The sequence below is a fragment of the Schistocerca gregaria genome, chromosome 3 (assembly GCF_023897955.1).
Source record: "Schistocerca gregaria isolate iqSchGreg1 chromosome 3, iqSchGreg1.2, whole genome shotgun sequence".
In the NCBI taxonomy this organism is placed as follows: domain Eukaryota; kingdom Metazoa; phylum Arthropoda; class Insecta; order Orthoptera; family Acrididae; genus Schistocerca; species Schistocerca gregaria.
Genome location: NC_064922.1, coordinates 282,870,727 through 282,886,449, shown reverse-complemented (window position 1 = coordinate 282,886,449; position 15,723 = coordinate 282,870,727). Strand labels below are relative to the sequence as shown.

Sequence of the window (15,723 nt, the reverse complement as noted above, 5' to 3'; positions counted from 1 at the left end):
CAAATAAAAGCATGTGCCATAGCAATGCAGCATGATGCATTGGCAAGATAGATGTTGACTGAAACGTTAATTGATGTCATTCTAAGGTCAAATTCTTATGTATCAATTCATTACGAGTGGAAGCAATGTTCCCTATTCTGTAATGTTTTGAGATGCAAGAAGTCTTTGTGCATGGGGTTACTTACAGAAGAAATACTTTGCCTTTATCTATATAAAGTTGAACATTTGTTGAAGCTTATTTGATTCCAGTACAAGACAACTGCACTGGTGAAGTAGTCCATTGGGTCTGCACCGACATAGTCAGAACAGAATTTGAGTTTTAGGTGCAGACATTCAGAGTCACAAAAGAAATCATTTAAAATCTGAACACAATCATATTCATATATATAAAGGGGAAAATTGCATTTTGGTGCCCTGGCAACAGGATCCACAATAATTTTCTGCTGGGAATTGATAAAAGCCAAGAAAGAAGATTTATAGTAAGTGAAAAGTACAAAGAAATTTAGCATTTTGAATTGAAAATTTATTGAGGATTATCAACATTCTCATTAGCAAGCAATTCACCAGCAAAATATTATGATGAACCAAATAAGTAATTAAATCCATGGAAGACAGAGAATTGGAGAAGAAATAATTTTTCAGTGAATAATAATTAAAATAATCAACCACTCTTACTTCTCAGAAGAAAGAATAAAGTCCATGACTCAGAAGATTTAGATACCTAAATTACTGTCTAAGATTTCAAGGGTGGCAAGGGAATTACATTCTGAGGTCATTAAACAGTGTGACGTACTGAAAAATGAGGCCAATGAACAGTTTAAACAATAAATAAGGATTTAAAATGGATTACATATTTCACTGACAAGAATTTAATTAGGTACCTAAACAAATCTCTGACAAAATAATCAGGTTAAAGTGTCTGAGCAGAATAAAAATTTATAAGTAACTGAAATGTTAAGTTGTAGTTTTGTAGCCTTACAGGAGTGAGTCAATGATTTATTTGAACAATAGAGCCAGCAAAATATTACATTATCTGTCAACACATCTCTTTCATCAGATGTGTGCAATCAGTTTGGAAAAAGTTATTCAATTTTAATACTCCACATCAGCTGAACTGACGGGACACTTATGCAACAGATTTTTGTCGGCACTGTAGAAATGGTTGTTTGGATTTTTGTTGTCCAGAAGCATTTGATGTCTGTTTATCTGATATGTGATGTTTACATAAGACAGTGTACTAATAACTTAGTGTTAACATTAAGGGAAGTATTCTATCCCCTTTAAAAACAGACATTTTCTTTTACTACTCTTCTTCATTATGCTGAGGCCATGACACTATAACATCAGCACTGAGAGAATATTTTAACTGGTCACATGCTTCAGCTAAAACAAAGAAATAATCCTCTCTCACAGGCATTACCCACCATCTTTCATTACAAATAATGCTTGCTGAACAACTGTTGCTTTGTGTTTATTGTTGACTACACCTTTTAGTTGACTACACCTACGACTTTTACCCCATCTTTGTTTGACAAACTATGACAAAGTTCAGAACTTTGGAAGTGTTCTCCAGTGTCCCAGTACATATCAATATTTTGTTGCATGAGACACAGATCTTTGGATGTTCAACAGTTTGCAATTACAAATACTTTCCACTATAAGATACAAAGCTAGAATCTGTGCAAGCAATAGTCTAGGCAACTGTAAAAGGACTAAAAATTGAATACACGATGATTAAAAAGGGCTTGGCTCACTTTAACATAGGAGCAGAAAATGATACATGTATTGTTAAACCATAGGAATAGTGATATGTATATCTTTCAATGATGGTGTACTTAATACCGCGTACAAGAGAAGATCAAATATGGCATTTATGATCCCTTTAAGGAATATTATGTTTGACACTTATGGTCACTTGCATATTTCAATCGTAGTTGAGATACAAGTGATGAAATAATATTACATACAGGATTTATGATCCTTTGGATATTTCATTCACCACTGAGCTACTTATGGTTAATTAATGTGAAGTGTTTTGTGGTATTCTGAATATTTCAATCACTTTTGGGCTATCTGTGATTAAGTAATGTTATGTATGGCATTTTTTGTCCTTTACATATTTTGTTTGCTCTATCTCAGGTGTTGATGATTTTTATTTATTTTTTATAAAAATCACTCATTTTATACTACTTACAATTATTTGAGGACACTTATGCAACTTATGATCCTTGATCAAAGTCATTCACCATTGTGTTACAACAGATGGTCTAAGAACACATATGTTACATAAATTTTTGATCTAAATAGTTCTCTATTCTACTATCCATGAAAATGGAAGGTCATGTAGTTTGTTTAAGACACTTCATAAGATTCTTTCAATATTTCACTACCTGGGATGATTGTAGATGATATATACACATCCAAAAAAGTTTTGCATCATCTCGGTTCCAAGAGTTCCGCAATGCGTACGGAAAATTGGAATAGAGATCAACATAAACATCATTTCACCCTTATTATTGCTCGTGAAAACCACACATTGCATGTTGTACCACCGTACAGCTAGACCTTTAGAGGTGGTGTACACACCGGTACCTCTAATACCCAGTAGTACGTCCTCTCGCATTGATGCATGCCTGTATATGTCATGGCATACTATCCAGAAGTTCATCAAGGCGCTGTTGGTCCAGATTGTCCCACTCCTCAATGGCGTTTCGGCGTAGATCCCTCAGAGTGGTTGGTGGGTCATGTCCACAAACAGCTGTTTTCAGTGTATCCAGTGTATCCTAGGCATGTTCGAAAGGGCTCATGTCTGGACAACATGCTGGCCACTCTAGTCGAGTGAAGCCGTTATCCTGAAGGAAGTCATTCACAACATGTGCACGATGAAGACGAATGCCTCGCCAATATGCTGTTGATATGGTTGCACTAACGGTCGGAGGATGGCATTCACGTTATCATACAGCCAATGTGGCCCCTTCCATGGCCACCAGTGGCGTATGTTGACCCCACATAATGCCTCCCCAAAACATCAGGGAACCTCTACCTTGCTGCACTCGCTGGACAGTGTGTCTAAGGCATTCACTCTGATCAGGTTGCCTCCAAACAGTCTCTGACGATTGTCTGGTTGAAGGAATATGTGACACTCATTGGTAAAGAGAACGTGATGCTAATCCTGAGCGGTCCATTCGGCATGTTGTTGGGCCCATCTGTATTGCGCTGCATGGTGCCATGGTTGCAAAGATGGACTTCACTGTGGATGTCAGGAGTGAAGTTGAGCATCAAGCTGATTATTGTGCACAGTTTGAGTCATAAAATGACGTCCTGTGGCTGCACGACAAGCATTACTCAACAAAGTAGCGTTGCTGTCAGGCCATAATCTGTAGGTAGTGGTCATCCACTGCAGTAGTAGCCCTTGGGCGGCCTGAGCAAGGCATGTCATTGACAGTTCCTGTCTCTCTGTATCTCCTCCATGCCCAAACAACATTGTTTTGGTTCACCCTGAGACACCTGGACACTTCCCTTGTTGAGGGCCCTTCCTGGCACAAAGTAACAATGCAGATGCGATTGAACCATGGTATTGGCCGTGTAGACACAGTTGAACTACAGACAACATGAGCCATATACCCACTTCCTCGTGGAGTGAATGGAACCAGCTGGCTGTCGGATCCCCTCTGTCTAATAGGTGCTGCTCACATATGGTTGTTTACAACTTTGGACTGGTTTAGTGACATCTCTCTACAGTCAAAGGGACAGTACTGTGTCTGTGATTTAACATCCACAGTCAACGTCTATCTTCAGGAGTTGTGGGAATCGTGGTGATGTTAAATTATTTTTGATGTGTGTATATTAAATGGTAATGATTATGCTAGTAGAAACACTGAGGATCACTTATATCACTTACAAAACTCATGATGATGTAATGTCACATAGCTTATTAATGATTATTTACAGAAGTAATTGTCAGTTATAATGTCAATAAATATTGCAAAAGTCATCCATGACTTTTTTAACATCTTTTTTTCTTTTTGCAAGCTAATCATCTATCCTGACCTAATTCATGTGGCATAAGGATACCTAAAAAAAAATAGAGTTTGTGTAGAATTTGGACAGTGACGGGAGGAAAGATGGGCAGCTCCGTCCTACTGCGGAACCGAGTGATGTCAGGTGGTGCGAGGGGACAGTGTCACATTATAAACTGTCACTCTTGCCTCCTGACAAATGTTCCAGATGCTACTATTGCAGAATAAGCAGAACACTGTGCTAGCCCTGATGCCAATGGTGAAGACAGCTGTCAAAAGCTTGAGTGTTTTTATTCAAACTAGTGGTGTCTATTCTGTACGACTGACTACTAATATTCCCCCGCACCCCCCACCCCTCCCCCTTGGGAAGAATTCCTGACTTTGTGTGTGTGTGTGTGTGTGTGTGTGTGTGTGTGTGTGTGTGTGTGTGTGTGTGTGTGTCGGCACATGCATGTGTGCATGCATTGGGGCAGAGGGTAAGAAGGAAGGGTACCTGTCTTTGGAGCTGTCATCTTTGATCTCAACATTCCTGATCTTTATTTCATTTCTTTCTTCACTCAATGAGTACCAGTTCTATTCTGCCTCTTTCCATATTCTGTAATCATTTTAGTGAGATCCTTTTTTCCATCAGTTTAATTCACAAGGAATTTTTCCTCCCTTTAGAGAAAAACTTATCAGTATTATTACTTCACAAAGAGACATATTTGTATGGACACTTGGTGTTGTTGCATTACAGTGATATACTACCCCAAGTATATAATTAGAGGAGATATAATAATAACTGATTACACATAACAAGAATAACTTTACAACTTCCATACTTTTACCCAGTAGTGTAATAAAAAGATATCAGCAATTTCACATTACAAGGTGGGGGAGGGGGGGGGGGGGGGGGGGTTGGAAGAACTGAATATGAATTATGAATTGTACTTGGTGCCATTCTAACATCTAACTGAGAGTCAAAATGAATCATAAACTAAAACCACCTGGCACCAGTTCTGTATAATCCAAGTTTCTAATAAATGTCAGGGCATCAGTATAAACTAACAACAATGATATATGAATAAGTTGGATATTGTTTAGAGTGGAGTATAGGGGAATACTTAGACACCAGAGAGAAAGAAAACCAGCCAATCAGATATGGATTCACAATAAAATGGGAGCGAGTCAACCACAAAATGAACAAGACGACAAAATGGAAGTGAGTTATAAGGTTGTAAGACAGATGCTGTATCCTTACACAGGGTGTCCCACTTAGAAGAAGCCCCACAAACATGAGTAGTAATTCCCCTGAAACTGCAACGTGTAATTTGTGGTGTTTGACATAGCAACACTGGAGTCTGTAACATTGTTTGATACAACAGTGTATTTCTGCGTGTTGCTGTGGCTGGAGCTCAGCATTCATTGTTTAGTGATAATGTATTGCTATTTTGTTAAAGCGTGCAGGTTTCTTGTGAAACAATATTATATTATAGGTTCCATTAAGTAATGTCAGCGAATACTTGCTGAACAGTTTGGTGGCCAGCATATGCCATCTAACTCCAGCATACAAAAGTTTGTGAACAACATGGCGAGCAGTGGATCACTTTTGGATCTTCATAGCGAGGGATGGCCGCCATTATCGGAAGAAGAAGTAACTGACATGAAACAACAATTGTTGGCCTCTTCTGCAAAATCTGTTTGACGTTTAGATCAGGAATGTGGAATGTCACAAAGCTCCAAAGAAAGCCAGCATGTGGATATACATGTCTACAGTTGTTCAGGAACTGAATTCCAATGATGAAGACAACTGCATTACATTTTGCTATCGGTTTCAGCAATTTATTACCCAGAGGACAGTACGCACAGTTCAGTGATGAGGCGTGGTTCCACCTCTCCGCCTATGTAAACTCTCAGAATGCACGTTTGTGCTGTAATGAAAATCCACATGCACTGGTCGAGCAACCCCTGTATTCACATACATCTACATCTACATCTACATGACTACTCTGCAATTCACATTTAAGTGCTTGGCAGAGGGTTCATCGAACCACAATCATACTATCTCTCTACTATTCCACTCCCGAACAGCGAGCGGGAAAAACAAACACCTAAACCTTTCTGTTCGAGCTCTGATTTCTCTTATTTTATTTTGATGATCATTCCTACCTATGTAGGTTGGGCTCAACAAAATATTTTCGCATTCGGAAGAGAAAGTTGGTGACTGAAATTTCGTAAAAAGGTCTTGCCGCAACGAAAAACGTCTATGCTGTAATGACTTCCATCCCAACTCGTGTATCATATCTGCCACACTCTCTCCCCTATAACGTGATAATACAGAACGAGCTGCCCTTTTTTGCACCCTTTCGATGTCCTCCGTCAATCCCACCTGGTAAGGATCCCACACCGCGCAGCAATATTCTAACAGAGGACGAACGAGTGTAGTGTAAGCTGTCTCTTTAGTGGACTTGTTGCATCTTCTAAGTGTCCTGCCAATGAAACGCAACCTTTGGCTCACCTTCCCGACTATATCATCTATGTGGTCCTTCCAACTGAAGTTGTTCGTAATTTTAACACCCATGTACTTAGTTGAATTGACAGCCTTGAGAATTTTACTATTTATCGAGTAATCGAATTCCAACGGATTTCTTTTGGAACTCATGTGGATCATCTCACACTTTTCGTTATTTAGCGTCAACTGCCACCTGACACACCATACAGCAATCTTTTCTAAATCGCTTTGCAACTGATACTGGTCTTCGGATGACCTTACTAGACGGTAAATTACAGCATCATCTGCGAACAATCTAAGAGAACTACTCAGATTGTCACCCAGGTCATTTATATAGATCAGGAACAGCAGAGGTCCCAGGACGCTTCCCTGGGGAACACTGATATCACTTCAGTTTTACTCGATGATTTGTCGTCTATTACTACGAACTGCGACCTTCCCGACAGGAAATCACGAATCCTGTCGCACAACTGAGACGATACCCCATAGCTCCGCAGCTTGATTAGAAGTTGCTTGTGAGGAACGGTGTCAAAAGCTTTCCGGAAATCTAGAAATACGGAATCAACTTGAGATCCCCTGTCAATAGCGGCCATTACTTCGTGCGAATAAAGAGCTAGCTGCGTTGCACAAGAGCGATGTTTTCTGAAGCCATGCTGATTACGTGTCAATAGATCGTTCCCTTCGAGGTGATTCATAATGTTTGAATACAGTATATGCTCCAAAACCCTACTGCAGACCAACGTCAATGATATAGGTCTGTAGTTAAATGGATTACTCCTACTACCCTTCTTGAACACTGGTGCGACCTGCGCAATTTTCCAATCTGTAGGTACAGATCTATCGGTGAGCGAGCGGTTGTATATGAGTGCTAAGTAGGGAGTTACAGTATCAGCGTAATCTGAAAGGAACCTAATCGGTATACAATCTGGACCTGAAGACTTGCCCGTATCAAGCGATTTGAGTTGCTTCGCAACCCCTAAGGTATCTACTTCTAAGAAACTCATGCTAGCAGATGTTCGTGTTTCAAATTCTGGAATATTCCATTCGTCTTCCCTGGTGAAGGAATTTCGGAAAACTGCGTTCAATAACTCCGCTTTAGCGGCACAGTTGTCGATAACAGTACCATCGGCACTGTGCAGCGAAGGTATTGACTGCGTCTTGCCACTTGTGTACTTTACATACGACCAGAATTTCTTCGGATTGTCTACCAAATTTCGAGACTATTAAAGGCATCTCGCATCGAAGTACGTGCCAAATTTCACACGTCTGTAAGTTTTAGCCCATCTTCGGGATTTCGCGTTCTTCTCAACTTCGCATGCTTTTCCGTTGCCTCTGCAACAGCGTTCGGACCTTTTTTGTGTACCACGGGGGATCCGTTCCATCTCTTACCAATTTATGAGGTATGAATATCTCAATTGCTGTTGCTCCTATATCTTTGAATTTGAGCCACATCTCGTCTACATTCACATAGTCAGTTCGGAAGGAATGGAAATTGTCTTTTAGGAAGGCTTCTAGTGACACTTTATCCGCTTTTTTAAATAAAATTATTTTGCGTTTGTTCCTGATGGATTTGGAAGAAATGGTATTGAGCCTAGCTACAACGACCTTGTGATCACTAATCCCTGTATCAGTCATGATGCTCTCTATCAGCTCTGGATTGTTTGTGGCTAAGAGGTCAAGTGTGTTTTCGCAACCATTTACAATTCGCGTGGGTTCGTGGACTAACTGCTCGAAATAATTTTCGGAGAAAGCATTTAGGACAATCTTGGAAGATGTTTTCTGCCTACTACCGGTTTTGAACAAGTATTTTTGTCAACATACCGAGGGTAGGTTGAAGTCCCCACCAACCGAATGAGTGGGGTATTTATTTGTTACGAGACTCAAACTTTCTCTGAACTGTTCCGCAACTGTATCATTGGAGTCTGGGGTCGGTAGAAGGAGCCAATTATTAACTTAATTCGGCTGTTAAGTATAACCTCCACCCACACCAATTCGCACGGAGTATCTACTTCGACTTCACTACAAGATAAACCACTACTGACAGACACAAACACTCCACCACCAATTCTGCCTAATCTACCTTTCCTGAACACCGTCTGAGACTTCGTAAAAATTTCTGCAGAACTTATTTCAGGCTTTAGCCAGCTTTCTGTACCTATAACGATATCAGCTTCTGTGCTTTCTATTAGCGCTTGAAACTCAGGGACTTTTCCAGCGCAACTGCAACAATTTACAACTATAATTCCGACTGTTCCTTGATCCAAGCACGTCCTGTAATTGCCATGCACCCTTTGACATTGCAGCCCACCCCGTACTTTCCCGAGGCCTTCTAACCTAAAAAACCGCCCAGTCCACACCACACAGCCTCCGCTACCCGTGTAGCCGCCAGCTGAGTGTAGTGAACTCCTGACCTATTCAGTGGAACCCGAAACCCCACCACCCTATGGCGCAAGTCAAGGAATCTGCACCCAACACGGTCGCAAAACCGTCTGAGCCTCTGATTCAGACCCTCCACCCGGCTCTGCACCAAAGGTCCGCAGTCGGTTCTGTCAACAATGCTGCAGATGGTGAGCTCTGCCTTCATCTCGTAAGCAAGACTGGCAGCCTTCAACAAATCAGATAGCCGCTGGAATCCAGAGAGAATTTCCTCAGATCCAAAGGGACACACATCATTAGTGCCGACATGTGCCACCACTTGCAGCTGGCTGCACCCTGTGCTCTTCATGGCATCCGGAAGGACCCTTTCCACATCAGGAATGACTTCACACGGAGTGCACACTGGATTTATTCCCCTCCTTAGCCGCCGTATCCCTAAGGGGCCCCATTACGCGACTAACATTGGAGCTCCCAACTACCAATAAGCCCACCCTCTGCGATTGCCCGGACCTTGAAGGCTGAGAATGATCCTCTGAAACAGGGCAGGCAGCTGCATCTGGCTCAGCCAGAGACAGTGCCTGAAACCGGTTTGTCAGACGCACCGGGGAGGCTTTCTGATCAGCCTCCGGGGATGCCTTTCGCTGCCTGCCACGCCTTGGAACGACCTCCCAATCAACCACAGGTGAGGGTTCAGCTCCACTGCGGGCAGCAACCGGGGCAACCACAGCGACAGACCGATCTGGGGACAGACGGGACGAGGTTGACATCCCCGTGATACCCAAGTCCGGCTCCCCACAGTGGTGCCCATTGGCAACAGCCTCAAGCTGCGCGACCGAAGACAGCGCCGATTGCAGCTGTGAGCGAATGGATGCCAAGTCAGCCCTCATCCGAACACAGCAATCGCAGTCCCTGTCCATTCTAATCGATGTTGAACAACAGTTACTGAAACACGAGTCCGTACCTAGATAACGCAAGGGAAACACGCAAAGAATGTATCAACTAACCTGTACAAATGCCTAACGACTGCGCTACAATCTGCTGAATTTACGATTACAGTAACTAAAACTCGAAATTGCACCTCCTATACGAAACTCTCACACAATTTAAATAAGAATCTACCAAGTAAACACTAAAGTGCGATGCTACCACTGTCAAATACTATAATACGCCCCAAATATATTAATTAAACAATGCAAGTACCCAAAAACACGCAAAGAAATTAATTAAACTATCTAACAAATAAGTAAGCTAGGGTTATACGACTTGCTGCTGCAGCTGCTTATCCAACGGCAGCAGGGAGCTCAATGGCTGTGACCAACCGACATGATCTGTGCAACATCACAGCATCGCATCATCAGACCAATTTTTTTCGAGTTTGCTGTGACAAATGAAGTTTACATCAAAATGTTTTGGGAATTTGTGAACCAGCTGGACGATGGTGAACTTACCCTTGGCACTTACCAACAGGATGGTATCACATGTGACATGTCTCGAGAGACAATGGCTGAGATCTAATCATTTTTCTCTGGCAGAGTGATTTCAAAAGGACTGTGGCTCCCAAGGTGAGCTGATTTAAGACGACTTGACTTTATCCTCTGGGATTGCCCAAAAGGCAAGGTCTACAGAACAAACCACACAGATTGAAATTTATGAGAGAACATCATCTGCGAAATCCAGGCAGTGAGACCAGAGGTTCTGGCAGCAACATTCAAGAATCTGCAGTGTCATGTTCAATTGTGTTTACAAGTTGAGGCCAGTTATTTCCAGCACATTTTGTGATTCACCTTAATTTTGTCAATAACAACATATGATATGTTCATTTCATTCCCTAATTTTTACACAAAGCCTTTAGGTGTAATTTAAGCAGATGTTTGTAGGGTCTCTCTCGAGTGGGACACACTATATACCAAGTATGTAATGAATAGGGTATGTGTACCAAGGCAGGACGACCTCCATCTTACATGATGAATGAAGAAATGTATATGAACGTATACAGGGCCATTATTGTTGTGAAAAATATTGTGTGAAGTGATACAGGGCCATTATTGTTGTGAAAAATATTGTGTGAAGTGGGAAAAGTCTTTCTGAGGAAAGAGGTGTTTTATGAATGTGCAAGGGGACAGTCAAATGAAAATGAGACATATGGGAGGAAAGTAAGTAAACTGCTTGTTATCTCAAAAGTAATTGCCATAGTTGCTCATACATTTATCTCATTGTGAGACAAGATGGGCAGTGCCTTTGTGGAAAAATGTCTGTGGTTGTCTATTGTGAGGATTCTCTCTGTGTTGATACGATCTTGTTACTCATTTCTGAAAGACCCCGCCTTTCACCAAACTTCGCCTGTGAAATGACTACTTTTATGTAGTAACAGGTGCTGGGAGGTTCACAACAGGGGTTTATTATTACAGTTACAAATTGATTTAACTTCTTAGTGACAATAATTTCTTAAAACCCATAACAAGAACAGATTCTCATGATTCTGAGCCCTGCCTGCTCTGGCGTCATGAGCGGCTGACTGGCGCCCCCATAATATCTCCAACAAAAATTACCAATCCAATCCAAACAGAACCCAATTTACTTTTACCTGTAACTATTATCACTTAAACCTACTCTTTTGCAATTCAATTCTCTGCCTTTTATCTCGCAATCTCAAATCAGCAGCAAGGATGCATATTACCAACTCCCATTTACCACCATGCATATTTCCACCCTTATACTATGTGACTATGGTAGTACCCTGGTTTATCTCTTCATCTGAAGAAAACTGGAAGCCATGAAAGTTTTTCTTCAGGACTCAAAAAACATGGAAATTGCATGGAGGGAGTTCGGGACAGTAGGAGGACATGTAAAGGCTTCCCAGTGGAACTTCTGCTGCGTACTCAAAACAAACCTTGAAACATGTGGGCAGTGACTATGGTGCAGAAGTTTCATGGGGAAGGCTTTACACCCCCTTCATCCAGTCCTGATCTGTCCCCATGTAGTTTCCATACTTTTGGTGGCCTGAAGAAAGACATTCATGGCCGTCGATTCGCTTCAGACAAAGAGGTGCATGCCTGGGTACAATCCTGGTTCCACCAGCAACCACAAATATCTTTCCTATAAGGTGTTGGTACTCTTGTCTCACAGTGGGGTAAAAGCATTAATGGTTATGGCTATAAATTTTGGAATAACAAAAAATTTATTTACTTTTTTCCATCTGTCTCATTTTCATTTGACTGGCCTTTATAGTTTCTACATAGGTAAAACACTGGAGATTTTCAGACTTACTCCAAAGGTGCAGATTAGAAGAATGTATCTGAATTGTAGTGGTCTGGCAAATATATCAAATTAAATAAGAATTAATAAGGAGAAATGTATCCGAGTTTCGTATGCAGATCAAAATCAAAGTTTAGAAGATATGAAGATTGTGGTAAACGAAACTAAAAAGTTGCTAGCTACTCAAAATGTAATTTCAGCTGCATGACTGAGACCAAAAAGGATAAAGCTATTACGAAATAGTATATGAGGTCCTTATATCTGGAGTTAAAAAAGAGATTAGAAGGAGGAGGAGGAGAAAAAGAAGAAGAAGAAGAAGAAGAAGATGAAGATGAAGATGATGATGATGATGGTTGTGGTGGTGGTGGTGGTGGTGGACATCAAAGAAAAAGTCAAAAGAGATGGAATGTCAGTCTGAATAAGACAAGGACTGGGAAGGAAAGTGTTTGTGTCCTTTTCAAAGGAAGGATCCTGGCAATCACCTTGTTTGAATAAAGAAACCATAGAAAATTAAATCTGATTAGCCACATAAGAAACAACACTGCTCTTCTTGATTGTGTGCTAATCCCTGAATTGGTAGTTTTAGGTTACGAACAGCAATGAGCAAACAATTGTAATATTGAGAGCAATCTAGTTCAATGAAAAGTAGAACTACATCGAAATGTAGGTATGTTTTCTGATTTTATTCCTTATTCTCTTGCTTAGATTTTGTTCAGCTCATGTAAATAATTTGTGAGTTTCTGTAAACTGTATCCTCAAGTTTCAGATATACTGCACAGTTCTACAATTGCTTTTAGTAATTAAAACTGTTGTAAATGACCACCTTTTAACAAAAATAAGTAGCAAGATGCATCTCTATTCAAAATATGTGCACTGTAAAATAAATGTGGAATATTCTTACCTTCCCATTGATTAAAAATAACGCACACATAGTTAAATAGCAGAAATCAAACAATGGAAAGCACATGATGGAATAACAACAACATGGAAAAAGAGACAGTTTGCTACTCACTACACAGATGTGGCACTGAGTCTCAGACAGACACAATGAATAAGAATGGTAGAAAAATTCAGCGTTCCAGCTACGTCCTTCATCAGAAGCGGAAAACACATACACATTCACTAGTCACACACACATGACCACTGCTATTAACAGGTTTTAATGCCAGACTGCAATTGTGTCTGAGATGAGCAGCAATCTAACTGCATTGGGTAGTGAGGATATGAAAGAGGCACTGGGGCAGGAATGGAGAGGGATATGAGGTTAACGGTGGAAGGAAAATGCCAGTGTAGCCTGTCGGAACATGCAGGGATGTGATGGGGACAGGACAGGACTGGTAGGTGGCCATGTGTGTTGTATTTGTGCTTGTGTGAATGTATGAGAGTTTTGCACTTCTCATGGACCTAGTCTGAATGCTCAATTTTTCTAGCATTCTTTTTCATTGTGCCTGTCTGTGACTTAAGACCCCATCTACATGGTGAACAGAAATTGACCCTTTCCATATTGTTGTTAACTAGTAGCATTTTTTAATACTATGCTTAAATCACTTTCACGGTTTCAGTTTCTAAAAAATAGTTACAATACTATGAATTATATGAATAATCTTACCTTCAACGGAGGGAGGTTCTATGAGATAGAGTAACCACTTTCCTTGTGGTTTATCATTGGCTACTTGTATTGGCCAATCCACAAGCACATCAACTTGTGCTACTCGCCACGGACCTTCATTGTAAACTTTGTACAAGTGTAAAACACGTGAACCTACTTCATCGTGATAGCGTATAGCAGATTCCCCTACCACAGGCCCACTGTAGAACATGTGGTCAGGTTGCACCAATCTGGAAGCATAGAAAAGTGGATGTTGGACTAATTTTGAAGATACTCAAATATATGTGCAAAAATAAGAAACAGTAAGAAGGCACTCAGAAATATTATTACAGTACTTGAAAGTGTTGAACAGAATACAAATAATTGAAGAAGGAGATAAACACTCGATGTATAGTTGAGATGTTGAAGGCCAACAAGCATATAAACAATAGAGAAATAGTCATTAAGTGTGATCTAATAAAAGTATGAAACACAGACATGCACAAATATGTGTATGCTTAAGCATGTGTAAAAACAAACGTGTGTGTGTGTGTGTGTGTGTGTGTGTGTGTGTGTGTGTGTGTGTGTGTGTGTGTGTGAGAGAGAGAGAGAGAGAGAGAGAGAGAGAGAGAGAGCAGAGTATTACTTACCTTTTAGTAACATAAAGCAGTTTGCACAGAGAGTGGCTACTAGTGCAGAAACATAAAGTTCACAAGCTTCCTTTAATGCCTCAATATAAGACTGACGACCAGCTGAACAAATGCATACCGAACATGAAAAAATGTTTTCTCCTGCTCACCCATCGTTTACAACAGAGGGAATTCTCATTCACTTTTATTTGCCCAGGTGGAAACCAGGCATAAGTGAGCAATCTGTTTGTGTTCTCTGCCATTCTTTTGTATCACTTGGTGTCTGTTGCATGAGCATTTACTCAGTAGTGAATGGGAGGGAATGTAACAGTATTAGAATTTCATCATGCTGACACTTGTATACATTGCAAAAACTGTTCAAATGTGTGTGAATTCCTAATGGACCAAACTGCTGAGGTCATCGGTCTCTAGACTTACACACTACTTAAACTAACTTATGCTAAGAACAACACACACACACACCCATGCCTGTGGGAGGACTCGAACCTCCAGCAGGAGGGGCCACACAACCCATGACATGGTGCCTCAGACCACACGGCCACTCTGTGTGATTGTAAACATTGCAGTTTTGCATTTGCTTCTAAGTTGTTGCTCACTGCAGATTTGCACTAAATTATTTAATGATCTGGAAAACTAAATATCTGAAGTTCAACAAAGCTTGAAATTAAAGAGCTCTGCTAGCAAATTCCAGAAAATGAATGTAAAAGTAGAACTTCAGGTCCTCAGCTCGTTTGTTGCTCCAGCTGTCAGAGATTTTATAGCAATTAAAGAAGTGCAGAGTAATACAGCAGAGAACACAGCTTGTTTCACAGAATTCATGAACAATTTGACATTTTGAATACCAGGACAGCATTTTTCTCCAAACCAGATTGGTGTGCATTATCAGAACAATGCCCAGTAGTAATGGAAACAACAGAAAGGGCAAAAGAAAATTTTAAGTACAATCCATAAAGTTGACAAAAAGACATATAAATCACATCACCACCATGCATTACAGGATAAAGACAGCTAAAGCTATGGCTCATTATTTTTGGAAAAGAACAAACTATTAGCATTACATTTTTTCTGACTAGCATGTGAATCGAGATACCATAAAGTGTGCCATCAGAAAGGTGGCTACAACTGGAGTCCACCAATAAGAACACTAAGATGCTTGTTCTTGACAAACACTATTAACGCACTTATGAAGCCTTCTGGCACTTCAAACTGTGAGGAAGACACATCAGATACTGTTACTGAACAATTACGTGTTGGAAAGGAAGATGATGGACCTCAGCTGCTGGAGAGCTCTGGAAATGTTGAAATCACTCCTCCGTGGAAGAAAATTGGTTGGCTTATTTGGGG

At 40.7% G+C, this 15,723-nt stretch overlaps 1 protein-coding gene across 3 annotated transcripts in view; it reads right to left on the bottom strand.

The window, feature by feature from the left end:
- Positions 1 to 15,723, bottom strand: part of LOC126356133 (integrin alpha-PS1) — a 535,136-nt gene that overhangs the window by 30,019 nt on the left and 489,394 nt on the right. For all 3 annotated transcript variants that reach the window (XM_050006842.1, XM_050006841.1, XM_050006843.1), the window contains one exon: positions 13,751 to 13,980. In XM_050006842.1, coding sequence (XP_049862799.1) covers positions 13,751 to 13,980 — 230 coding nt within the window. The remainder of the gene's footprint in view (positions 1 to 13,750; positions 13,981 to 15,723) is intronic.